Below are 27,310 nucleotides of genomic sequence, written 5' to 3' on the forward strand. Positions count from 1 at the left end.
AAGCCCTATTTATTTATCCTATGCTCCATTCTTAGAGACACAATCTGCAAAGGAAGCATTGCCATTCCTATGCAAATCCTTCTTCCCGTGGGCCTATATGAATGAAATGTTTTCTCAGAAAGGTGGAGGCAAATTAGCTTTTAGCCTCTGCAAATATTCTTTGAAAACAAAGTCCTGTCTATCTTTTGGTGGATTATCAGTACCAGCAAATGGGAACAGCCTGTCTATAAGGTGGGGAGCTCACCTAAGAGAGACAAAACAAACAGAAAAATGGATTTCCTGTCACTCGTTGAAATATTTCAATTTTGATTTTTTTAGTCCTCATTGAGTGTTTAATTCTCTGCTAGTGAAGCAAGATAAGCAGCTTCATTTTCTGGCAAGCCATCTTTTTTTATTTTGCCATGCCTAAAGAGAAGACAGTATTTACAAGCAACACCTCTGTCATGTTCTCCCATACTCCCCTGTCCTCTGACAGTTCTGAACGCCTCTTAAAATAGCTCTGCAAGTGATTTCCCAGCATCCCAGGAGCACATCATGTCCCCAGGGTGCCATTCCTCTGAGAGCACATTCTATCACCTCGTTGAGAATTTCTCTGAACTATAAAATCCTCAGAGTCCCACACGAGGCCAGTTCCTCAACTGCCTCCCAATAGATGCTCCTCTCCTCTTCTCCTGATATAAAATAACCCCACATTAAAAAAAAAAGGCATTCACTTTGAGAAGATTTGTAGCAAAGTTGATTGCATTTATGGTCATTAAGACTTCAGGATGAAGTAATCTGCTGTTTGGAAGAAAAATAGATTGACAGAATTAGGGGAGATGACATCAAAACAGAGCTTTTCAATTTGTTCCTTGTTCACTCTAAAGACACTGCATGGATTGCATTTTTTGGAGTAAATTTGGCAGCAGATACAATAACAGACTTTCTTAATGACCTTAAGAAATGAGAAAGCAGAAGAGAAAATAGAATTTGATGTAGTTTTATAAAAGGGTTCATTTGTCACCCTCCCTTTGCTTTTCTAAGTCATCATATCTCTTAAGCCAACAAATTAATTGAACAGTTGAATTATTCTAGACTTTAGAGTTAAAGGGTTAAATTGATTTATTTTTATCACACAATTTTTTTTTCTTTTAAATTTAATTTATTGGTACATTCTAGGTAGACAGTACAGTTACATTCATTACTGGGATCTTGTACCTTTACATGACAGGTCTTGGTTCTCATTTTTTCCCCTTTGACCCCACCCTCCCTTTACCCCCTCCTCCCTCACCACCTTCAAACACTTTAATTCAATTTTTTACATTTTCTCATATTTTTTTCCTTTTCCATTGTTCCCCTTTCCCTATCCTTCTCACTGTTCCTACACCTTTGGTCCTTTTCTTCCTATTTCACATTGCTAATTGTCCTGTTAGGATCTTGAGTACTATTTTAGTTTTTCACACCAGAGAAACTATTCAGTATTTGCATATGTGTGACTTACTTATTTCACTTAGAAGTATATCCTCAAAATGTACCCATTTACCTATGAATGAATCTAATTTCTCATTCTTTATGGGTGAGTAGTATTCCATTTTATAGAAAAAACACATCTTCTTTATCCAGTTTCCAACTGATGGGCAGATGGGCTGTTTCCAAATTTAGCTATTACAAACTGTGCTGCTATAAACATGGGCATGCATATATCACTGTGGTATTATTCTTTTAATTCTTTTGGAAAGATACCCAACAGAGGGATGGCTGGGTCAAATGGAACCTCTAATCCTAGTTCTTTGAGGTATCTCCATATTGACTTCCATAGTGGTTGCACCAGTCTGCACTCCCATCAAAAATGGAGAAGGGTTCCTCTCTCCCCACAACCGCTCCAACATTTGTTATTGTGTGATTTCTTAATAGCAGCCATTCTTTGCGGGGTGAGGTGGAATCTCAGTGTTGTTTTCATCTGCATCTCTCGAATGACCAGTGATGTGGAACATTTTTTCATATATTTACTTGCTGCTTTTACTTCTTTGTGAAATGTCTGTTCATTTCAAATGCCCATTTTTGAACTGGGTCTTTATATTTGGGGGGCTGGTTGTTTTGAGTTCTTTGTATATTCTAGATAATAGTCCTTTGTCTGAGGAGCAGCTGGTAAAAAGTTTTTCCCACATTGTAGGTTGTCTCTTAGTTCTGTCGATGGTCTCTTTTGCAGTGCAGAAGCTTTTTACTAAGATGAGATCCCAGTTGTTGATTCTCTCTGCTAGTTCCCATGCTACTGAGGATTTGTTCATAAAGTCTTTTCCTATGCCAATGTCTTCCAGAGTTCTGCCTAACTTATCTTCCAGCAAGTTTAATGTTTCTGTTTTAATATTTAGATCTTTAATCCACTTGGATTTTAGTTTAGTGCATGATGACAGATAAGGGTCTAGTTTTAATCTTTTGCAGGTTGAGATCCAGTTTTTCCAACACCATTTATTAAAGAGGCTATCTTTCCTATACAGGGGATGGTCAGCTCATTTATCAAAGATGATGTAGCTGAGGGCATCTGGAGTTGTTTTTGTGTCTTCCAGTCTGTTCCACTGATCCTCAGGTCTGTTTCTTTGCCAGTACCATGCTGTTTTTATCACAGTGGCTTTGTAGTATAGTTTCAAATTGGGAATTGTTATACCCACTACCATGTGTCTGTTGCCTAGGATGGCTTTTGCTATTCTAGGTCTCTTCTGTTTCCAAATGAATTTTTGGATTCTTCTTCCTTGTTCTGTGAAGTATAGTGTTGGAATTTCAATTGGTATTGCTTTGAATCTGCATAGCAGTTGGTAGTATGGCCATTTTCACTATGTTGATTCTTCCTACCCAGGAGCAGGGGACATCTTTCCATATTCTTATATCCTCCTCCATCTCTTTTTTCAGAGTGCTATAGTTTTCAGATCACACAATATTTTTTAAAAATTTCTTTAAATTGATGCTACAATGATTAATTACAATTCTAAACATTTACATGCAACTCAGTAGTAAAAATGATGAGGTGACACCTCCTACTTCTGTAAAGTAGGAATGTACTACAGCTGCTGCCAAGATTAGAGTAGCTCACTGAACTGGGGCTGGTTTCCAGCAGGACCCAGAAAAATGATATAATGGCCAACTCATTTTCTTATGTCTTGGCATGATTTCACACATGATTTAATGATGTCATTAAAGTTTTGACAAGTATTCATACTCAAACTCTAGCATTTCCAACAAAAAATCATGACACTAAATATTTGAGTCTCTAGGTAAAGCGAGAGAGAAACAAAGACAGGATGTTCAGATTCCAAATCCTGCCTCTGTTACATTTGATCATGGTATCTATGTTAACAATCCACTGCTGTTTACTGGTCATAATCTCTTAACTGCAATGTAAAAGTGTCTGTCTAGATGGTGTTTAACACCCCCACCTAATCCTTGCATCTCTGAAAGTGGAGGAGAAATATAAATGGTGATCAGATTGTCTTAGAGTGAATAAGCTTTACCACGATTTTACATTTTCTGACACCCTTTGGGACATACCTGAAGAAGTAAGAAACCTTCTGTCTCTAAGTCCCATATGCAGTGGTTAACAGCCAGAAGAAAATTACCCCTGGCATGGGGCACAGGTCCACATAGCTACCAAAGTTTCAGCAGTGCTATTTGAGAGAACACTAGGCCTCAAGTATTTGAGTGAAGTGCCTTTCCCTTGTTGATAGAAAATGATGAAAAAATGCTTGGATAAAAGGGGCAAGTCAGGCCTAAAGCACAGTACTATGCACAACAACAAAAATGTCCAGCAAATATCCACTCAAGGAATGAAAGGGAAGATAAATAAGTCTAACTTTGTGATTATGACAGGTAATCCAGAATAGTACTTACTTTTATGATATAAATGTCTCTTTATGTTTGGTTATATATCTTTCAGATAGGGTCAAGTAAAAGGAGAAAATAATACTAAATCCTTATCTAACATGAGGAGAAATGGTCTTTTAAAATTTTATGTGATCTATTGCTTCCAAAATTTTATTTTAATATATGATCTATATAAAAGCTATTAAATTGGGCTCCTATTAAAGTTCATGTTCTTGAGACTCACTAGCTTCCACTAAAACCAAATTATGTCATCATATATCCACAAGGTACACCGGGGAAATTTTTTCAGAGGCTTGGAGGAAATATTGGTTTTAAAAGTGGGAAGGTTTAGTCTAAAAAACTTAGAAAGACTTTCTTTGAACTATCTCAGAAGATGATAACTTGGTGTTATGAAGCCAACAAAGGTAGACAGAGGTAGTTAGCTAGTAGCATAAAATCACTGTTAAACACTATTTTTGAGCTCTGCTCTGTATGAGACAGAGGTAGGTAGCAGATTCAATAATGAAGAGAAATAAAAGGAGCAAAAGAAAAAGGCACCTAGACCTCCTCTTATAGAATGGATTTCTTCTGATGAAGCCAGAGAATATTAATAAGAATTTATTGTATAAAGGAGTCGAATATAAAGCACATATGTGAGATTAAAATGTAGGCCTAAATGAAAGCATATAAATTAAGCTAAATGAGGGGATATCATTGGCTATCCAGTGTAAAGCCCCTGACTATAGAGCTGGAGTGGCCAGACCAATATACCAAACAGAATCAGTTTTCCCAAAGGTGGAGGATAGGGATAGGGGCACAGCTCAAAGGAATATTAAATGAACTTATAGGGCTTCTCAAATAGAAATAATAGTCTGTTGTTGGTAAAATCAATTAAATTTTATGGTATTTTAATTAGGGGTCTGTATAGTCTTTCATAAAATGGTGTGTTATTTAAGTTTCCGTGTTTTTACTTAGCTTAGTCATGAGCCTGACAGCTGAGTCTTGGGACATTGATTGAGGAAGAGAAATTTAAAAGAAGCTGCTTGATGACATCCTTTTTTCCCCTCTTCTTAAGTTTAAATGCAAGAGGTCAGAAGAGTTGCCAAATCTGAGTAAATAAACCATTTAAATCCTTCAACAAAGAGGTAAAAGATTTTGTTGTCTGAATTATAAAAAAAATCCCCTGAGAACGTAAAAATAGTTTAATAAAAACCATAAGATACCAAATAACAATGTTGTTTTCTCACTGACCTAATGACTGAAATATGGATTAAAGGAAGAATAAAGAGAGAATACTATTAGTGGAAAGTTCCAGAATTTTTAAATGTGTAAATGAAGTTGGAGAAAATCCAGTATAAGAACAAAATAATGTAATTATAAAAGAAAAAAAAATTCTCTAATGTATAGCTAAATTTTATCTTTAAGAAGAAATGGAAGATATTTATTGATTAAAAAATCCCAAAGGGTAAAACTAGTGCAACAGAATATTACTCAGCTCTAAAAAGAAATGAAGTAGCAAGCCATAAAAACGGAAGAAACTTAAACATGCATTCCTAAGTGAAAGGAATGAGTCTGAGTGGGCTGGGGATTTAGCTCAGTGGTGCCACTGCCTGTCTAGCAAGCAGAAAGAAAAAACAAAAAAGAAAGAAATCAGTCTGAAAAGGAAAAGGAAAAGGCTACTATATGATTCTATCTATAAGACTGTCTAGAAAAGGGCAAAACCAAAGATGGTAAAACAAATTGATGAGTTTTTTTTTTTTTTTTTCGGAGTCAGGGAGGAGGGACAGATAAATAAGAGATACAATTAGGACTTTCAGGGCAGTAAATATACACTTTATAATATTATAATGGTGGATGCATGTCAAATCTGTGGTCAAATCTTTGCAATGTATAACATCAAAAGGGAAGTTTAATGTAAACTATGGACTCTGGTTGATGATTTGTCAGTGGAGATTCATGAGTTGTAAGGTATGGACCATGCTAGAAAGACAAGTTGAGCATAGAGGAAGTCGTCATTGTGTGGGTGAGGACAGAGAGTGTGGGGATTCTCTGTATCTTTCATGGTATTTTGCTGTGCAAACACCTCCAAAATATGAGACCTAGTTTAAAATAAAAATTGTGCAGCCAGAAAGGTGTCTTTAGTAATCACACATAATAAGAAAGAAAATAAATAATTTGAATTTTAGATAACTAAACTCTTGGTTTCAAGTTTAATTTCAATAATATTAGAAAAATAATGCAAGAATATATAGATTTGGAAGAAATAATTTTAAGATGTAGTCCAATGTTTCCTGCAAGTGAAATAATTAAGTCAGACTAATTTCATTAAGAGAAACAAAGGAGGAATGATCTTTAGCAAATCTGAGCAATATTTGTGCAAGGATTTTGATTCTCTCTATTACCAAGTCTTGGGAAAATCACCTTATCAATTTAGAGTCACCATCAATTATTTCCAGAAATGTATTTCACACACCAAGAAATTCCAAGATACAGGGATAGGAGTGACGTTTATTAGAGGAGAAGAGAGCAGGGTCACCAATTACAGACAGCAATCTAGATTCAGTGCCTGCTAAACTACTGGGACTAACACAGACTGAAAAATATAACAAAGCTTTGCACTGAAAAAGCTATAGAGGAACAGGAGCAAGTAAGTAGCTGAGGACTGAGAGATGGAAAACAGATGCAAGAAGAATAGACCATGGGAATTTGTACTGTGATAAAGAAGCTAAAATAAGCTATGGGCATCAGAGGTGGAGCCATTTGACAACCTCTTTCCTCCATCCAAAGGACCTCTGAGATTTAATCTGAACACTTCAATGATAGAAAGATATTACATTATTTATTTGAATATGGAAAGTCAGTGCAAAACAAATATGACCCCTTTCTGTATCACTGCTAGAAAATAAAACAATTTGAACTTTCCATAAATTCCTACAGAGACTGAAGCCAAGGAATTTCCTTATAAATAGAGGAGTTTTAGAGAGCAGTGCTAAAGATGTGAATTTCCTACAGAATGTGTTATGTAACTACCAAACTGCTAGGGAGAGAGGAACAATTATCGCTTTAATTAATTAGAGCCCCATTGTAGCTCCCTTGTGAAAGATAATCCTTGATTAAAAGTGTCACTATGTAAAAATATTGACTGATATAAAAAAGTAAGAGTGTGAAATTTCAACTAATTGTAAAAAATTAGCTGGCATTATTGTTTACCAATAGACACTAATGATTCTCAGGAGATTTGGGGCATGCAAACAAGTAGTTAGTGTTGACAATGGACATATAAACAGGAACGGAATTAATCTACTGATGGTTCATCCCTTTAAACCAATTAGTCTTTTGGTCTTTTGTTTGTGCACCTGCATTGCAGAAGTTAGCATTAAGTAATAGCAACTGTGGTGCAAATGAAGGGAATAGTTGCAACTGTGTAAAATGCTAAAAAGACATTAAGTAATAACATTCTACCAGCACTTAGGGTTTTCCTAGTCAACAGAAATGCCCTGTACATTTACATTTTGTAAACATCTCTGAAATCATATTCTAGGCCTAGGAAATTCCATACTGAAAATCTTGCTAAAGTCCCTTTCACCTCTGTACCCAGAAAGAGCTCCCAGAGGACTGAGGAGTCCCCTTTCGTTCCAACCGTGAAGTCTACAAACTGAACTACCCCAGCCTGTGACACTGGGTCTAAGACTCATCTTTCCAACGTGAACTCCTCCATTTCTGGAACACCGGCTGGAAGTGAGACTCCTCCTTTCCTCGTTTTCTCTCTTCCTTCTTTTTTCCTCCCCCCTCCTTGGCTTTTTCAGAATTACACACCAAGCAATATGAGATATCCTCATAAGAAGCTGCTCATGGTAAAAATAAAGCAAAATAACAACAAATGTTGAAAAACGGATCTTTGACCTTAGATGTGGGATTGATGTCAAAGCCATAAATTCACTCTTAGAACAAGGTATTTACCATGAAAGAGCCACAGTTTCTACTTAGGAGGCTAAAATAACAAACATTTACCTGTAGGTTGGGTGTGTGGTATAGGAACAGAGGTCCTAAAATTTTGTGAACATCTGAAACACCAGCTATTATTTTGTGTTTTTTCCTTTTGTCATTATTATTGTCACAAAAGTATGTCTCATTCACAATTCTGAAATTTCACCTAACATGGAAATATCTAGTCACAGAAAATATTTAGTTGTACTTGTTTTAAAATAAAACCAAACTTAGGACAACTTGTGTACCTTTCAGTGACACCCACTGATGCAAAAAATGTCTTTAATATTTAAGCTTCTATATGAAAACATAATACCCACTCCACTGCTAAAAATCTAATCAAAAAGTACTTTTGAAGATAAAGCAAAAAAGCAGCACTTATCTAGGAATACAGTGTGGGCTTGTGACAACATTTTGTCTTCTCTATAAATGAAACCATGCTCTCCTAAGAAAAATAGCACAATTAAGGTGAATTCCCTTAACATTTCCTGTTTGCATTCTGGTTATGGGTAGAATCCTCTTGACTCTGTAGTAGCGCCAAAGAAGGTATAGAGATTCTCCATTGAATTCAGCAATATGAAATTATATGAAAATTGTTTTATTCCTTCTATCAGTCAAATTGTTCTGTTCTTAACTTTTCTAAAAGGTGAGGGCAATTAGCCTTCGATTAACTCATTAGCTTCCCATCCTGTCCATTGAAAAGAGCTCCTTGATATTTCATTAAATAATCGAAAAATAAAAGGCTTACCTTCCTATTTTATTTAATTTTTTATTTATTGGTTTTGCATGGTTGATGAGAAAAAAACTTATCTGATTTATTAAAGCAGAAAAATCATCTTCTTGACTGAGAGTCAACAATAACATCAGGAAAAAATATCACAACATCCCTGTTCCTGGCAGATTTATCAGTACACCAATACTTCTCAACAGCAACAGCCGAATGTATCCCTGTTACATTTAAGACAATCCTTCTGTCTCACTAACTCCTTCCCTAGAGCTTGGAGAAAGGAAAGGAAGAGGCCTGGGTGCTTGATCCAGAGAGATCTGTGATGAAAATCTAGACAGAATACCCTGTAGGAGAGAGCAGAGAAGTGCTATTTGGTCTGGGAAGGTATAAAAGAGAATGAGAGGGATTATGGACTGAGGAAAAATGAAGCCGGGCTTAGCAAGAAATGAACTACATATCTCTTACATGGCCAGTACCCACTCCAAGGACATAAGGTACACAGATGGAACTGTGCCCCATTAAAACAATCAGGTATGGAGTTTTCCTATAAAATGGAAGAGAAGCCTCTTTATTCATGGCCCCATCTGGCACTGTTATCCATTCCTTGTTCTACAGCCTCCCCAGAAGTGAAAGCATCTCTTGCAACAAGTAAGCACCCTGCCTGGGCATAAGTAAGTATCTGGGGATGGAGAACTCCTGTGATAATATTGGAAGTGGTGTTGACAATGGGTTTTCTATATACTTCCCTCCTAAATCCACAGAACTTCCACTTCTTCCTTCTGCTATTATTTCAAACGTGCTGCTACGATTACTCACTTCTGGGTCAGGGAAGGTGATTGTTAAAAATCTAGACCACTGGCCAGGGATTTAGCTCAGTGGTCTGCTGCCTGACTCCCAAATTCAAGGACCCAAGTTCGATTCCTGGTGCCAGAAAAAAAAATCTAGACCCCTGGGAGTCACCTCCAACCTACTGACTCATAATCTTTTCAAGAGGAATAGAGAATTTTAGGTATTCAGCCTGTGAATTAGTGTCCCTTAGAAGACCTCTCAGAAGATGGTGATGATATAGCTAGTTCAGAATCTTGCCATTCAAAGCACTGATTAGGAATATTGACTATTAAAAAAGCATGTTCCTACACCTTTAGCCCTTTTCTTCCTATTCACATGGTCAATTATCTCATTAAGATCTTATGTACTATTATAGTTTGTTCACACCAGAGAAACTATTTGGTATTTACACGTGTGACTTATTTATTTCACTTAGGAGTATATCCTCAATATGAAGGGTAGGGGAAAGGTAATAAGGGAAAGAAAAAAATAGGAGAAAATGACAAAATGGAAAAAAAAAGTTTGTAAATAGGGAGGGGAGGGAGATGAAGGGAGGCCAGGGACAAGGGGAAAGAAAATGAGAACCAAGACCTGTCATGTAAAGGTACAAGATCCCAATGATGAATGTAACTGTACTGTATACCTAAAATGTACCAATAAACTCAATGAGGAAAAACAAAAGCATGTTCAGTTCTGTCAAGATGTTACCACTTAAGGGCATGTGGGGCTCTCAGCCTCAGAAAAAGGATATTCTGGTGGGTTTTTTGAGCCCAACAAATCTAAACTGCTGCAAAAAACACTGCTTTGCCACCAAATTGTTATTATTTATTTTCATTTATCCTAAAGAGATAGATCATCAGTTTTTTTTGTTGCTGTTCTGTTATCTATCTGCTGAAAATTAGAATTTAAGCTTGTATTTATCCTATGAAGATGTTTATAGCTTGTTAGATACAATAAAATAGGAAAAAGATTATGCATATATATATATATATATATATATATATGGTTGCAAACTATGCAAAAATTTGGGAAACAAGTTAACTGTAAAAAGTAAAGCTCTCTACTGCTAACATATTTTAAATATGTTTTCCATCCTTTATAAAAATATGTCCTTATTTTTACCTTAGACTTCATCTGTACCTCTAACAAGTTGTAGATCCTGTTCTAATACCAGTGACATTTAAAAATCATTGAAGTTGCCTGACACTTTAGTTTTGTAAATAATTTAGCTTAATATACAGGAAAACAATTCAGGCAAATCCTCAGAGCTCTTTAAATTGGATATTAAATGCCCCCAATATCATATTATTATTATATTTATTATTTACGTAAAATAATAAATATGCTGCTTGCCATTGCTTATTCATATAATAATTGTAAAATTCATGAAAAGGAAGAAGAGTATAAAGAAAAAGGAAATATATTACCTAATACTTATTTAGTATTTACTTGGTGCCAGTCATGGTAGTAAACTATTTGTGTGTCCTCTGTCCTTGTGCCATGAAAGAATGAAGAAATGACTGGCAGAGCTACAGCAGGCAGATGGCTTCAATCGGTTATGGAAGATCTCGTGTGCACTTAATTTCAGGGATTATCCAAAACAGTTGAACAACCCTGAAGAATTTTTAAGGAGAGAGTCACACATTCAGATTTGCATTTTAGAAAGGTTACCCTGACAGCGAGAGAAATAAATTGTACTAGGGAAAGATTGCAGGGTGGGAGACCAGCGATCAACATATGGTTCTGGTGATGGTTCAGAGTGTGAGAGGTGCTAAAGTTTTGTAAAAGATGTGCTGATGGAGAGGAGGAGTGGATTCTAGAGACAGCACAGGGATGGGATTGCTTTGCCTCGGTGACTGGTTGGAAGGTGGCTAAAGAATTTGGAGGGAGAAGAGATGTTTACAGCATATCAGCCTCACCTCATTTGTCATATCATTCATAATTAATAATAATGTTCAGGTTGATACCAGTATTCATACAACCATAGAAAGAGAAAACTCCCAAGTATTTCCATCAAGAAAAATATCCCATTCTTTTTTGTTATTGTTTTATTTTGTTTCATTTGGGACCAGAGTTTGAGCTCAGAATCTTCAGCTTGAAAGGTAGGCAGCGGCACTACTGAGCTAAATCCCCAGCCCCAAAAGCATCCCTATTTTAAAAATAGCACACTTCCATTTTGAAGTTTTACTGACTTAAACTCAGCAAATATCCTATTAGATTCCCTCCCAGAGATAAGTGAATGGCATCCCTTCGTCTCTCTCCCATGAAAATACTTTCACAACAATATTAAGCATGAAAGGAAAGAAATATCTCTCCCTATGCTATAACTTTGTAGAACCTGCATAAGTAAGAAGTATTTTAAATGCCCATACAACAAATGTCTTCCTAAATTATATTTAGGAAAATCTTTATTTAAGTTCATTCCAAATTGTAATTGAAATTGAAATTCCCCCTAAACCTTGAAAATGAAGTCCTTGTCCTGTCCAACCAATGTTCTTCCCTCTAGTGACACCAGAGGGCCCCAGTGAGTGAAAACTTGGATGCTGGCGGAAGGGTGGGAGAGAATTTCATTACTAATGAAAAAAAGGATGATTTTTCAGTGTGTACCCTTATCTAACATGAAACATTACCATGGTAACAGCACCAGTTAAGATGATTGTATATTTAGGTCATAGTATAAAAGGAGATTACACATATGCCAAAAGAAAGAAGAAATTGAAATAAACTAAATAAAAAATATACAAAGGAGAAGGAGGTAAACCAAATGGAGCCTACCTCATCTTTCATTAGCAACAGTTCACAAAGTCACATTATGCCTTTCAAAGCAAAGGTGGACGACACATTCAGCTTAAAATTAAATGAAACCATTGAAATTCAGCATTTTCAGTGCCAACAATAGGAAAAGAGTTCAGCGTGGCAAAGTGAAGAGATAGTAAGACTAGAAGTTGGCATGTGTGTGTTCTTTACCTAGGTCACTTTAGGAAGTCTGTTTATCCAATTCAACACTTATCATGAGTTCAAGTGGATAATATCAAAACTCCTCTTCACTCCTTGCCTCAGACACCAGAAAATCTCTTTAGTACGATCTCAGAATCATTGACATTTTGGGGCCCATCTCCCGCTGCTAGGCAACCACTGACTACATAGATCAAGCATGTTGTGACGACTGAGAGTCTACTTGGCACTGATTTTTCTTTGCTTAAAGTTTAGGGGATCCAAAGAGAATGTTCAAAGTTGAACTAAACAGAGGGAGAGAACGTCACTGAACTCTGAGTACCACTGTTTTTTGCTTTCTCTAAACATGGGGAAATAAATGATACAACTGTATACAAAATAATCTACCAGTGTTGTTTGAGAGCAAGGACTGGAGTCCAGCAGGGCTACATCCTATGAGCTGTGTGACCTTGTGCCGTTCCTGGGCCTTTCTGTATGCTGACTTCCTTTGTAAAATCCCCAAAGTAATATTTACTTCCTAGGATAGCTGCAATGACAAAAATGGGTTCATCTGCTTATTTATTCAACCAAGATTTAGGAAGTTCTGAAGATGTGCTGCCACCGCCTTAAACTGTGAGGGTAAAGCACAAAATAAAAGAGATAATCTAACACATGTTTGTTGCTTAGATGCTGTCAGAGACTTCAGACCTTGAGAACATATATCCCAGTAGAAATGGCCAGCTGTCCTTGCCCCACACGAAACACAGACCATTGCCACACCACCCAGCATGGCCAGGGCTGTGCAAGCCAGACACTTACACTGCTGACCCTTTCCGAGAGGAGTCCAAACTTCTGCTCAAAAAACCAAAGGGAAGTAGAGCGAGGATAGATTATGAGAGCAGAAGACAGTTGTTAATTGCCACAGGAAAACACAGACAGTGTTTGACAGAAAGGAGTCTACCCGGGAAAGTGACGCAAACAGACCCACATCATAAAATGATGAATCACTGTCAATGGAGAAAACCAATCCTTCAGGGAACTGTGGGCTAAAAAGCAGTTCCTATGTCACTTCTTAAAAGGAAGCCATTTTAAGATAAGGTTAGGAATGGGTCCTGAGTGGTCTTGCACAGACAATTACTAAGGGGTATTTTCTCACACATCCCAAGCACAGCCACCTGGTGTTGCTGGCTGGACCCAGCCCGGTAGGATTCTTGCCCTCAGGGATTTCTCTTTTATTTTTACTTCCCCTTGTTCCCCTTCATTTCCCTCTCATTAGATCCCTATTTCTTCTTTTTCTCTTCTGCTGGTGCTTTAACCTCACTCCTTGCAATCTCAGGGAGGGACTGTTCTTCACTGGCAACTGGCAATCACACCCTCAGGCCCTAACAAGCTGCCAGCAGTCTGGGCACTGCACTCTCTCTTCCTACCCCTTAAATTGTGTGTTCTTCTTGTGTCCTTGACCTTGAGGGCTGGCAGCTCAGCACTGGAATTGGGAAACCACCCCTTCACGTGCATCCAGCTTCCCATGTTTGGACTGTTTGGTCAGGAAGATAGGGTCACATTTAGGGAAGTGTGGATTTTTTTTGTCTGCCTGTTTTTAATGTAAGACAGAAAAACTGTCCCCCAAAATTGAGACACTCTAGAAATCCATTCTAGGAGGATTTATACCTATGTTTGAACTGCTAGTCTCTTTCACATCTGACTCAGAAGCCAGCCAAGAGCTGCACACATGTTCCTTGGGTTCTCTTGTGTGGACTGTGAAAGGGATTTCCAATCCATCTGTTTTCTGACTCTAAACACTTCCAGGCACCCTCAGGCCCTCTCGATAAATAAACATCACCTCTTTCTTGTACAGGGAGTCAAAACATCTGTCAGGCAGCCTATTCTGAATTTCGGGTCTTTGCCCTATCCCCATTCTCACTCTACGTCATTCACAGAGCTTTAAAAACAATAAAACGACTTGACTGAATCTTCCATGACTTGGGGGGATGTCAAGCTTTATTTTTAAGTTTTGATTGGCATGGTTATTTACCTCAGCAAAGTAAACAGGGAAGTTTCCTCCCTGTTGTATTGCCACAACTGGAGCACGTTATTAATAGTGATAGCAATAAAAACTCAATTGGCATCAGTATTAGTGTTTGAGTCTTTAGCTGCAAAGACTGGAAAGTGCAGTGACATTTCTGGCACAGAATTGTTCCATCATTTTGACCAGAATCTCTGAAGTCTGCCTTCCCAATTGTAGCCTAGTACTGCACAGTTCCCGGAAAGAAACTGACTCCTGGTCATGTCAACTGGTTTGACTTCTACAGTCATCCCCCAGTGTTGACAAAGTTTTGCATAATTGCTAGTGTATTCTACTTCAGACTGCCATCACCCTTGTCATTTGCTTAGCAGTGAAAACTCATCTTTTATTACGCATATAATATCTACAACCAAAAGCTTATCAAGCAATTTATATGTATGTAGCAATCGCCAGCAAATAAGATGCAAAGTCTAGAGTTCATTAACATACAATTTATAAACTGCTTGTCTCAAAACCCAGCCATCCTGGGAAGACAGAATTGCAAAGAGAAGGGACTCGCACTGGGTCCCTGCACTGGGTCATTGGACTTCCCTGGGTGGCTCTGGCAGGAGCACCAAGTGGGGTGGTGGAACGGCCCCCGGCCCGAGGCGCTGCAGGTCAGAGCCCTGTATGCCCCACAATGCTGGAACCTCAGCGCTGCGCCCTTTTCACCCCAATCCAAATTCAGTTATTCTACAGGCCTTTCCAGTCGCTCCCGGGCTTCCCTCAGGATCTAGGCTGTGTGCCTTCTCCTTCAGGCGGTGGCTGCGCGCTGCAGCGCGGGCGGATGTGTGGCAGAGCGTGGGGAAAGTGTGCTCGTGTCGCTGGCTGTGAATACCAGGGAACGGACGCACCAGAGGTTGCCACGTACCCTCTGGCACAAAGCGCTCAGAAAAGAGCAAAAACATAACCGAAACAATAAAGAAAAGAAGAGAGCAAAGGGAACTAGGAAATCAGCGCGAGGGGACTCCGGAGCTTGGCCAGCAGAGGCGCCTCGCGGTAGCCGGGCTCCCCAGGCGCGAGCGGGTGGACTTGGAGCCCAGGCGGCTGCAGTCACAGAAGTGCAGTGGCCGTGAACCGACACGAGGACACCAGAGGGCGGCTTGGATGACACGTCCGCTGGCAGGTCTGCGTGAGCTAAGCGTTTACCTCCTTGTCCAGGCTCCTTTCCTGCCTCGGCGCCCGAGTGGCACTCTCCGCGGATATTTGCACACGTGCCAGATTCTTTAGCTCACAGCCAGGGACTGGGTAGGTCGAGCCTCCCCCGGACGAGCTGTGGCTCATACCAGCCTCGAGGACTGCGACGGGCAGGAAGCACAGAAAGGGAAAAGAGTCCCCGGAGGCGCACAGAGACACACGGGGTGTGTGCCCCGCTCCTGGTCGACAATCAGGGAGGATTTTCAGCACTGGTGCGCTGTGCTAGGCGAGCTCCGTGGACTCCTCAGGGGCCACCCTAAGGGCGCCAGGAGGAGCGCACAGGTGGAATTTCTGGGACTCCTGCTCACCACCGAGTTTGGACAGCACCTCGCTGTCTGAAAGCCACAAGTTAACCGCGATTGCTCAGGTCCCCGTGTGCGTGCGGTCCGCCTGGGACATTTGAAGCTCAGGTTCTCCCTCTCTATGGCCCCATAGTAACCTGAGGTGGTTCGGGACCCACAGTGATTTGATGGCAGAGATGCCCTCAAGGGCCGCAGCGGCTAAGACTGGAGCCCCGTCCCCAGCAGCGGTGGACGCCAGCCTAGTGCACCCGGAGGACACAGGACAGCGTCGCCTAAGGCTTCTTTCGCTTTTGTCCTAGAAACCTTTCCCCATCTTTATTCCCCCTGCAACCTTGGCCGCTGTCCTCGGGCCCAACACTGAAGCTCCCTCCAACGCCAAGGGGCTGCTCAGAAGGCGCAGTCGGGAGCCGGGCTTCCACCCCAAAGCGCACACGACACGGTCAGACCTCAGGAGCTTCGGGGACCAGGGGCAAAGCTCTCCCGTCTTTCCGGTGAGGGAATCTGAGGAGGGCGGTCACAGAGAGGGGGCTGGTGACAGCAGAAGGGATGTCACGCTGGAGCAGGGAGCGACGCTGGAGCAGGCTGCTTTCTCCACGTTCCGCCGAACCCAGTGACCCGCGTAATCGCCCCCACGCCCCACACTGTTTTTCCTTTTCCATTCTTTCCAAACCCACCATCGTTGCCCTCATCTCTCAAACCCCGGCAGCGAAAGTTTCCTTTGGAAAACCTGCAAGTGTGAGGGTCTCCCTCCAATTCCCCCTAACCCAGACTTCTCCGTACCGGGAGGAGCCCGATTTGCCGGGGCCCCGGAGTGGGCAAGCGAAGTGGGCAGCGCGGCGCCCTTACCTGCCTCCGTGTTGGCTTCGGGTCCACCCTGGCTGCGACTTGGTGGCGGCTGGGGGAGCGAGGAGCCCTGCGCGGGTTCGGGATCGACCCGCCCGCGCGCGAGCTGCGCACCGCTTAGAGTCCGAAGCCAGGCGCTGGCTCGCTTTCTCCCTTGATCTTGGAAGAGAAAAGGAGATTAGTTGGTGCTGCGAAACTAGAGGGGTGGGGCGGGCGAGGCGGGGTGACGCGGGACCCAGAGGCTCGGTGAGGGCTGTGGGGCTCGCTGGCATGCAGAGTCTCGCACCCCGCGCGGTTGCCAGCGCTGGGCTGGTCTGGGACCGGTGGTGGAGAATCTGAGAGTTCAGTTGCCCCTGGCCCCGCCCTCTACGCCAAACTACAGAAGGAGAAGCAAATAGGACTTTCAAACCTGGCATACACGCAGAAGAGCCTGGAGACAAAAATAGAACCGAGACCTGGATACAGCGCCGAGCTGGGCGGGATTCATTGCTTCACCAAAGTGCCGAGAAGTAGTAATTAGTGTGTGTGGGGTAATACTTATTCCAGTGCCTCTGGAGATTTCCTAGGGAATCTGTGACTTCCAAGCTCCAGCCAACCCGCAGACTGAGTGTGTGTGTGTGTGTGTGTGTGTGTGTGTGTGTGTGTGTGTGCTCGCGCGCGTGTGTGTGTGTTCGCTTCAGAAGCGGGTCTGCTAACCCAGGTGCCTCGGGTAACAGCAGGAGAGCGGGTCTGCTGCCTTCGTGTGTGTGTGTTCAATTAGCTGCAATGGGCGGACAGTTTCTGGAGAGAACATTTACAATTTTCTTTCAGTATGACAGGATTAGTCGCCGTGGAAGGAGCTCCTCCAATGAAATCTTGTCTGCTTTCTGATTTGGCGGTTCTTCCGAGCAAACGCGACAGCCTTTTCTCCTGGCTCTTGCTCTTGTCTGCTTCTCTCCGTGTTAGTCCCCACAGCCCAACTCTCCACCTGCAATTTCTACATCAGAACCTTGGTCATCACCACTACCACCACCACCACCACCCCTAAGTCCCATTCCTGCGAGTATGCTTTGGCTACAAAGGTCCTACCATGGGACGAATGCAGTATTGCTGGTTGATCATGGAAGACACTTAAACCCAGTTTTTCCAGGTGGGAAAATGTTAGACTAAATGCACTAAGATTTGTAGTAAATATATAATCATGCTGAACTATTCAGATTATTTATTTGTTTGAGAAGTTACCAGATGAATTAGAAGGAGTTTTCATTTTGTTTGCTTTGGCTTCTTGTTTCACACAAGGTTCAACTAATGCGAAGTACACTGCAAAATGTGTACGGCGCTCTGGGGGAATTTGTGATGTCCATGTTAAAAAAAAAAAAGACTGAATGGAAAGTTCTTTTGTGTGTTCTGGCCAGCCATAGGCTTTTATTTCTTTGTTTTAATGAGTAATTCCTTCTAAACATTGCACCCATTGTTTTTTTTAATTAATTTTATTGAGTTTATTGGTACATTTTAGGGATACAGTACAGTTACATTCATTGTTGGGATCATGTACCTTTACATGGCAAGTCTTGATTCTCATTTTTTCCCCTTACCTCTGCCCTCCCTTCACCCCCTCCTCCCCTCCCCATCTACAAACACTTTATTTTCATCTTTTCATTCTCTCACATTTTTTTCTTTTCCCTTTTTGCACCCATTGTTTTTAAGTGCTAACCTCATTTGATAAAGATACAGTAATATGATTATTCTCAAGTATAGCTGATAGCAAGACTTGCTTTTGTAAAAGTGTATGCGTACATGAAGGTAATATTAATATGTGATAGACAAGTTGCATTTTCTTTCATCTAACTTAATAAAATGAAAAATAGTTGAAATCTTAAAGTGAGGGACAGAATGGGGCTTTTCATCTTTTAGGTCACAGAGATGGCAACGACCAATAAATTAATTTAACATATCCAGATAAATTCATTTCAATTCTTGGTTTTCAGGCCTTAGCAAACATCCCTGTTCTTGTTCTTTATATGCTTCTAACTTTATTGGTAAGGGAGGACACCCAAATGAAACACTTATATAGCAATTGACAATCATGATTAATATACAGCAATACAGATTCATTGATGAAAAGAAATCTTGAAAATTTCTGCCCTTTCTGGTAACTCAAAGCTATTTCAAAGCAGAACTCGACACTAGCTTGATTCATTTGATTAAAGATATCTTGATGTAAAGTTTCACAAAGACTCCTCTCTACCTCCAGTATCCACACTCACACCCTATCATCACTGGGAGGTGAGATCCTTGTTAAAAAAAAATTAAAAAACAAAAACAAAGACATCTCTGTTCTGTCTGGGTCTTGGCTTCCCCCAACATTGGGTTCATGCCACTGAGCATTTGAGCTTGTTATTTTTCTCCCTTAGTTGGTCCTTTGAAAATAAATTCACAGTTCCATTCTCTATTCCATTGTTTGTCTTCTAAGCTTCCATGACATTGCCTAATTAATTTTGAACACACAAACACACACACACACACACACACACACACACACACACACACTGAAACAAAAACAACAAAAAAAAGAGGATGGATTCATGACCAGCAATAGAGAAGAAAATCCAGTGATTTGTTGATGTTTTGTTCTCTTTCACATTATTAATACTCTCTTAGTAATGGGCTACCAATTCCTAAAAATAAATAGTCAATGAAATCTAACAAATACCTTTCAAGGTTCAATAAATCAAAATTTAAAATAATATATTGAATAGACATCATTGTCCATAAGGCATTTTGGAAGGAGCTGCAAACTGAAACAGCAATTTTAGCATATAATTATCAATGATTTTCCTCTCCAAAGCCATGACAGAAAAGCAGTCTGTTAAACATACTTGTATATCTGCCCATTCATTGTATTTTCAGAGAAATTATTGAACTACTGTTTACCTCAGTCTCTTAACCTATGAAATGGGTACAGTAATATCTATTAAGGGTGTTTTAAGTAATGATAGAATAGAATAATTAATGAAAAGCTCTCAGTTGAATGACTGGCATATGAGGAATTAGTTATAATTATGTCAATTAAGATTTAAAAAGAGAAGGCTGGGGAATTAGCTCAGTGGTTCTGCTGCCTGCTTTGTAAGTGCAAGGTCCTGAGTTTGACCCCCGGTACCCACTATCCCCCAAAAAAATATTTTAAAAGAGAGAAAAAAGAGATTTGAAAAGAATCCAAGGGTGGTGACACACACTTAGTTACTCAGAAGGATCAAAAGTTCCAGGGCTGGCTGGGCAATATAGTGAGGCCCTATCTAAAAATAAAAAGGGACTGAGGATATAGCTCAGCTGTAGAGCACTTGCCTAGCATGTGCCTGGCCCTGGTTCAACCTCAGTACTGAAGAAACATTTTAAATTTAGGTTCCTGAGTCACACCTGTGGCTTACTGAAACAAATATTTAACAGAGAGTCTTGTCAGTGGAATCGCTCTGCTCATGCACTTCATGGGATGAGCATGTTAAACATGACCCATCATAAAAATGACCATAGGGGACACCATTTCTCTCCCCTTCTAGTTTCTTTCTAGGCAAGGAAGTGTTTTTGAGTATTTCCTTCATGTCTTAAGCAAGTTCTCTTTCTGAGATAAAAGAGTGCTCCTTCACCCCAGGAATATAGCATTTACATTTATTAGTAACTCTTGGTGTGGAACATTTTCAAAAGTGCCGTTTAAAGACTTTGTAGAATGCATCTATGGGTTTTCCTTTATCTACATGCCTATTTTCCACCTCAAATAACTCTGATAAATTAGTAATTTCCACTTGTAAGCCAAACCTCATTACTCCTGCCTTATGACACTAGTTTTAGTCAGGCACTGAATTGTTCTGATTCCTGCAGGGATGACTTTGAAACTTCAATAAAGTTTGCTTTTGAATAAGACTGTAAATAAGGTCATCACTAATTTGAAGGGAAGGAGACAAAGGGTCTCATTCTTAGGACAGTGGTGCATATTTTATTGTGTCACTTGATTTCAGGGTAGCAGTAATTAGGCTTCAATAATTAGGTGCATAAATCCATACTCTTTTATTTTAAGTAGATTAAGAGGCTGACAAGTTCCATTCTATTGATTTCCCACCAGGTATGGTGACCATAGTTTTTTTTTTTCCCCTGCATTTTAAAGGAAATGAAAATACATAAAGGTGAAGCTTTGCTTGTACAGGTAAAATGAGCCAACACTGGGCAATCTGGCCTGGTCCTTCATCCCTCATTCACTGAAGCAGCCATTCAAGAGCTGATCTAGAGAATCACAGGATTTAATCAGCAGAAAGTTTGGGAAAGCTTGATTGGTTTTTGCCAATGAAACTTTTCCTTGACCTTGGTTTGAAATATATCAATCCTGGGCTCAAAGCACATGTTCACTAGATGCCAATTACTGCTTAAAATGGATGCTTCAGTATTCCTCACTGTTTTGAAACCTTAATAATAGCCTCATAATAGACATTGCTATTTTTCTTAGAGTTACTTATTTTTCCTACAAACCTTCCCAGAGAGTAATTTAAAAGCTTCTATTTTCTAGCTAGAAAAGATGATCTCTTTTTCTTTTAGAAAATCCTAGGCTTTTCTTTTTCAAATTCCGCAATAGAAGTTTGCATATACAAATGGGACTAATTTTGAGTGACAATGTTTAGTGACAGTCTGACAAACAATGCTTTGTTATTTTTTTCTTTTCCTTTTTCTTGAAGTTTGGCATCACAGATGTTTTCAACTCTTCCGGTCTTAGCAGTGGTAATGTTATCCAAAGCCTGAAAACATTGACTGCTGGTGAGTTTAAAATATTTAAAATACAGAGCTCTCTTGCAGACAGGGAATATTAAGAAGGGGGAAATAGCAGGGGAAGAGGGAGGGAGATCACCCTGCAAAATGCTAAGCAGCTTCAATGATGATAAATCGGTGTTAAGTACACCAAGGAAAGACCATGTGGGATACATTTTGTGTACAGAAGTTTGTGGGTATGTGTGTGTGTGTGTGTGTGTGTGTGTGTGTGTCTTTAGGAGGTAGATTGGAGAGCTTCTTCAGAGAACTTCTATGACAGAGCAAACATAAAGTTTTAACAACATCTATCTCCAGGTACATTTTGACAAAAAACTTAAATTTCTCCCTCTTGGTTAGATGATAAACTCTCTTGTGGAAGAGATAAATTGTAACAAGTTCAAAGTGCAAGTCTTATCAGAATCTTCTATATGCATGAGGTCCCAGATTATTTGATTCAATAATTCTTTGTAATTAAAAGAGTCATTCAGGAATACCTAAGCATCTTCTTGGTCTGTAGGGAAACCTGCTCTTCTTAGAACTTAGAGTGAACGGATTACTTTCTCATGGGAACTCACATAATTTCTCAGACCATATTATGTACTAGGTTCTTAACCTAGTGAAAAACAACCCTTCATGGGAAAGCTGGAAATACTGACCATTCAAAAGCTTCCATCCTGGGAGTAATCATGAAATGTGACAGTTTCCACACTACATTTGATCTAGCCTCTGATTTTTAAGAGTGAGATAATTACAATGCAGAAAGTAGCATTTTTGCCTAGCAGGTTTTAGGTTTGTGTGACTAGTGATATCACTTTATGTAGATCATTTCACTTGAAAAACAGGCTGTTTCTCCTAATAACATGCATAAGGATGTATTCACTAATACATTACCTCATGTAGTGTACCTAATAAGATGTATCCTGGGCATTTTGGTCTTTATTCCTCGTTCAATCATCGAGGAGACTAGGTGTTGGGCTCAAGGACCTCATTTGCAGAGTTTTAAGGATGACATTTGATAAATCCCCAAGGCCCGAGGCACAGTCAATGCATGTACACTATTCCTACAAAGATTTTATTGACAAATCTTTTCTTATAAAGGCAGTTAATTTAAAAAGGATGCCTAAAAAGCATGTAGTTGTAATCACTGAATGCCTTTAATAACAACCACTCAAAACCTGCCCTTAGAACTTTGCAGCTGGCAGAATGTACACTCCTTTTACTGATGCCAGCATATGGGGTAGACAGCTTCTTTAGCTTAATGCCAATCCCCTGGAAATATTTCCTTCTTGAGTAAGTCTCATGTAAACAAACTGCCATTCATTGCTTTCCTTTCCTTTTACAATGCTCTGAATTTTAGAGGGTGGTTCTAAGAATACCAGTTGGAACCTGTAAAAAGTAGAGTCTCTGGGAAGCCTAACATAGACTGAATTTGAAATGTTGGGATTGGTTCAACAGTGCCTATATAGCATTCCATATTCTCTTAGCTATTAGGGCTGTAAAAAATAAAGAAGGATTCCTGCTTCGCAGAAGCTAAAGATCTAATTGGAGTGAAAAATAAAACATAAACAAAAATATTCTTGGATAAAATGTTTTACATAACCAAAGGTTCAGAAAAGAACTTAATGCATCCACATCAGTGGGTTGTTTCTGACTTAAACTCAACCTAGGATTTAGAAGTTATGACAGGTTAAATCTTACAGACAAAGCAGTCCAGTGATGAAACAATACTTAAGTATTTAAACCAATCACAAGAAAGGTACTGTTAAAATCAAAGACATTATCAATGACTATTAAGCTGCTGATTTATAGCATTTATGCTGGTCAGAAGAGAACCTGAGTAATTGAGTGACATGTTTAATTTCCAGAGCTAGTTAATGGGAAAGTCTATGATAGGAGAGGAGCACTCCTATGCTCTTTGCCCAGCATGCAGTATTTAAAGATGTGTCTCCAGTCTATCTGTAGTTTTTTTTTCTATTATTTTTTTAAAATTGTGTACTGAAATAAATAAGCTGACCATGAACTTACTGAGCTTTGAGTGTCTCTGGAACATGGACATGTCTGTAATTTCTTGAGAAGAAAACTGTTGGTTATGGCTGTTAGGGCTGATTCTAATTATGTAATGACACTGGAGAAGGGAGTAATATAATGAGTGATCAAAGTATGTGGTGAGTGCATAAAATTTAAAAATTACAGTAAAAAGGACACATTTCCATTAATCACCCTCAAAGCACTCCATCTTGCATTGAATGCATTTCTGTCATCATTCTTGCAACTGTGAAGCAGTTCTGGAATCTTTCAGGTCTTTATGAGGTTTTATAAAAAATATAGTTAATGCTACTGGAGAGCACCATCCAGTGAAAAGGCAAGCTTGGCTGGTTAAAAGAGTACCTTGTGTCCTCCTCCACCTGACTCACCAGACTGGTATGGTGAACCTTCTGATTCTTCTCCAGTGTGAAAATGGTCATGAAAGATAAATGTTCTGAACTGATCAAGACTTCGAGGCAGCCATGACAGTGTAACTGGAGAGGCTCAGAAAGGAAGACTTCCCAAACTGCTTCAGAAAGTGGGAAGAATGATAGAAAAGTAAGTTCAAAGTGAGTGAAGTATCCCGAGGGAAATTTAGAACAATATGTCTTTTCCTGTAATAATTCTTCATACATTTAAAACATTTCTTCTTTTAAACATTTGTATTTTCTATCATATCTCTTATAATTTAGAACTGGAATGTGGTTTCTGTCCCCAGAATGAACTTAAAAAGAAAAGAAGCTCATTTTTGAGCCTTATCTTTTGCCTTCAGTTTGCTAGCTTATCCCTGGGAATGTTCTCTTGGGTTTCTATGGGTCTTGCTCCAGAGCTGGGCAACAGTTATAAGTGGGGGATGAGAAAGGGGAGAGATGTAAACTTTCAACATGACAGTAAAAAATAAGCCACCCAGATCCTAAGAGTGATACTGGAGAGGAAAATCCTGTTGCTTCATCTCAATGGCACGCTCACCAGGACAATGTGAGGAAAGGTGCAGAAAATAGAAGACTTGGAAGACACAAATAATAGACTTGCTTGTGTTTATTTTTGATGGTTTTTGTTTGTTTTTTGGTGAGATGGAATTCAAAATTCAACAAAGTTATGTTCAGGCTGATGACTGATATTGACTGATTTAAATTTTTTGGCAGTTGGCAGGTAATTAAATGACAGTGTAAGTGACATATTTCTCTGTATCAAATTCCAACTACTTCCACTCATTATGTTTCTTTCTTAATTAAAAAAATACATATTAGAGGGATATAGAGCCACGTGTAGCTAGAAACAAGGAAAGTTTCAGGAAGGAAATTAATCCTGTTCCCACAAATCACACCAGTTAATTATATAGTTAGTATATTAATTACATGTATCATGACCACAGTTGAAAGAGTCATTGATTAATGTCTCCCTTTCTTTACTTTTGTAGATGCAACAGCTCCTGATGAAAAATATGAAATCAAGGTGCCCCCGATCTTATATGACTCTTAAAAATGATACATACAATTTCTCTTCTAAAGCAAAGATGCCTGTCTTTCCTCACAGAAAATGCAGAACTCCAAGAGTTGCTTTCCTCCAGCTTCTAGAGCCATGAGCAGTGGTATCTTTATTAATAACTAGTTTGAAACCTTAGCTCATAAGTATTTTCTGATAGCAAAACAATACAGACTAACTCCCTACCAATATATGCATTTATAGAAGGAAATCAAATTTTCCTGCTGACTGCCTAATTCAGGAATGTTCTCATATTTTAAACATTTTTGTCCTTAATCATTCTCTCAGGGCCAACCAGTACTCTGTTTTTATGCACCTAAAAAACTGATTAAAGTCTCACCAGATCAACTTAACTCCACATTCTTACATCCTAAATGTTTTGTGTTACCTTATGCATAGACTCCTCCTTAAATTATTTCTGGTCTGAGCCAAGATTTGTTGTCTTCTGAACCAACTATCATTTTTCACCGGAGTGTGATTTCTGTAGCCAACGTGTAAGCATAGTGGACTCTTCCTCGATGGTCAAGTCATTTTGTTTAAGAATATTCAGTTTCAACTCCAAGTGATCAGATTAATTGCTTGCAGCTTGAATTACAGAGGGCATTTCTCAAGATTTCACCACATATCATGAGGGTCATTCTCATGGATAACTTAAAACTCATATTTAAATGTGAGTGGTGTTTGCTGTTGAGCTTCTTACTCAGGCCAGATACAACTGCACACATTAACATAAAAATATTATTCATATATGACATGAAATTCCTTATCAATTAGAACTTTTTTACTATAACTCATTAGAGGAGAGTTGGATAGTGAAAATTGACAAATTTTATTGTATTTGTATTCTATTATATCCTTTCTCCTTTACAGAATTTATGACTGACATTTTTGTTTGTAATCTGGGACTATCCAGAGTGAAGGTAACTTATGAACTAAGGGGAAAGCATACACTTGAAAGGCTAACAAAGAGAGTAAAATAGAACTAAGTTGGATATGTGATTGCATCCTGTAGAAAAAGGTATTAGAGGGAGGGAAGTAATTATGGGAAATTCCTCTACCAAATGAAATTTGATGTCCTGACACTCATGATCCAATTAGTACAATTAAAAACCAGTTCCCTATATGCCAACACTACAGTATGCCAATGGGATTCTGAGAAACTAAACTAGGGGCTGTCAGGAAAAAGACACTGAACCACCACTGTTTTGTGCTCCTTAATCTGGTAGAAGATAGAGCCTGTCTCTTGGATTGAACTGAAAGTTTTCAGGTTCTCAAATGCAGCTTATACTCATTCTACTTAGCTCTTAAAGAGAGTATTTAAAACAATAAGAGTTCTAAAACAACTTCTATTTCTTTCTTTTTGTTCAGTTTTCCCCTTGTGTAGTGGCTGTTCAGTCTCTTTACCAACCTGATGGCACAGACAAAAATAATACTCAAAATGGTTTGGTGGTGTTGTGAAAGAGTGAGGACAGAATTGAGATGTCCAGCAGTTTAGTTGCTAAGGATGGGAAATAAGAATCTAATACCCAAAACCAGTGTGCCATGGTTTCTCTCAAAGGAATCTGTGGTGAACCATAAAAATGAATCTAAATGCTTCATTAAAGATATAAATAGCATCTTCCATGCCTGTTTTACAAAGCACAGCACCGCTAGGAAGACAGCATATTTTAAGCACTTCTGTGTGACTGTGTATAAACATGCAGAGTATTTGTTTAGCTTTCAGTTAGCCCTAAAGAATAAAAGCAGCCCTCTAGCAAAGATAATACTTCATAATACAATTCCAAACAACATAGATTTGAAAATGAATGATTATTTAAGGGTAGATCTCAAGTCTCCATTTACCTTCTCCTAAATCTTTCCTACCATAACAGATGTTTACATTTTTCTCAACAGTGAGCATCTTGACTCATTTTAAAATAACCCCTCCAATGTGTCTATTCATATACACATATCTATGAAGTAAGAAGATGTTCAAATGGAAAACTTAAACTTCTCAATAAAAAGATGGACTTTCTGTGGACAGTGTTTACCTGTTGCAATGGTGTGAACAGGGACTACTCACCTACCACCTCCATCGGGCACATCGGTTTCTTTTAATGAGGTCACTGAGAGCAATGGAGTACTCCTTCCTCACAGCACACCTTTTCAAGAGTGCTCAGTTGGCCAACATCAGAGATTAACTTATTCTACACTTTCATCCTACCTCAGTACTGCAAATTAATGACTTAACCACTTGATGGATTTGTTATAATTTCTTCACAAAATTACCTGTGTTCCTAAATGGAATACAACAGGAATGTCAAGTAGAAAATACTC

At 39.2% G+C, this 27,310-nt stretch overlaps 1 protein-coding gene and 1 long non-coding RNA gene across 3 annotated transcripts in view; one reads left to right on the plus strand and one right to left on the minus strand.

Moving 5' to 3' along the window:
* Chrm2 (cholinergic receptor muscarinic 2) overlaps nucleotides 1–17,469 on the minus strand; it is a 147,849-nt gene extending 130,380 nt beyond the window's left edge. The window contains exons 1-2 of one of the 2 annotated variants that reach the window (XM_033764530.1): nucleotides 17,001–17,015; nucleotides 16,718–16,873 (exon numbers count right to left, since the gene is read on the minus strand). Coding sequence is in view for 1 of the 2 variants with exons in the window: in XM_019208593.2 (XP_019064138.1) it covers nucleotides 16,718–17,130 (413 nt within the window). In the remaining variant the exon portion in view is untranslated. Of the gene's footprint in view, nucleotides 1–16,717 lie in introns of both variants that reach the window. The other variant, XM_019208593.2, reaches the window with a different exon arrangement.
* On the plus strand, nucleotides 17,451–25,070 carry LOC117286359. The gene is made up of 3 exons (XR_004517509.1): nucleotides 17,451–17,843; nucleotides 21,415–21,493; nucleotides 24,930–25,070. It is a non-coding gene; the product is annotated as an uncharacterized LOC117286359 (long non-coding RNA).
* The last annotated feature ends 2,240 nt before the right edge of the window (nucleotides 25,071–27,310 follow it).

Source organism: Fukomys damarensis, unplaced genomic scaffold (genome assembly GCF_012274545.1).
Source record: "Fukomys damarensis isolate Sample0158 unplaced genomic scaffold, DMR_v1.0_HiC HiC_scaffold_16, whole genome shotgun sequence".
Lineage (NCBI taxonomy): Eukaryota > Metazoa > Chordata > Mammalia > Rodentia > Bathyergidae > Fukomys > Fukomys damarensis.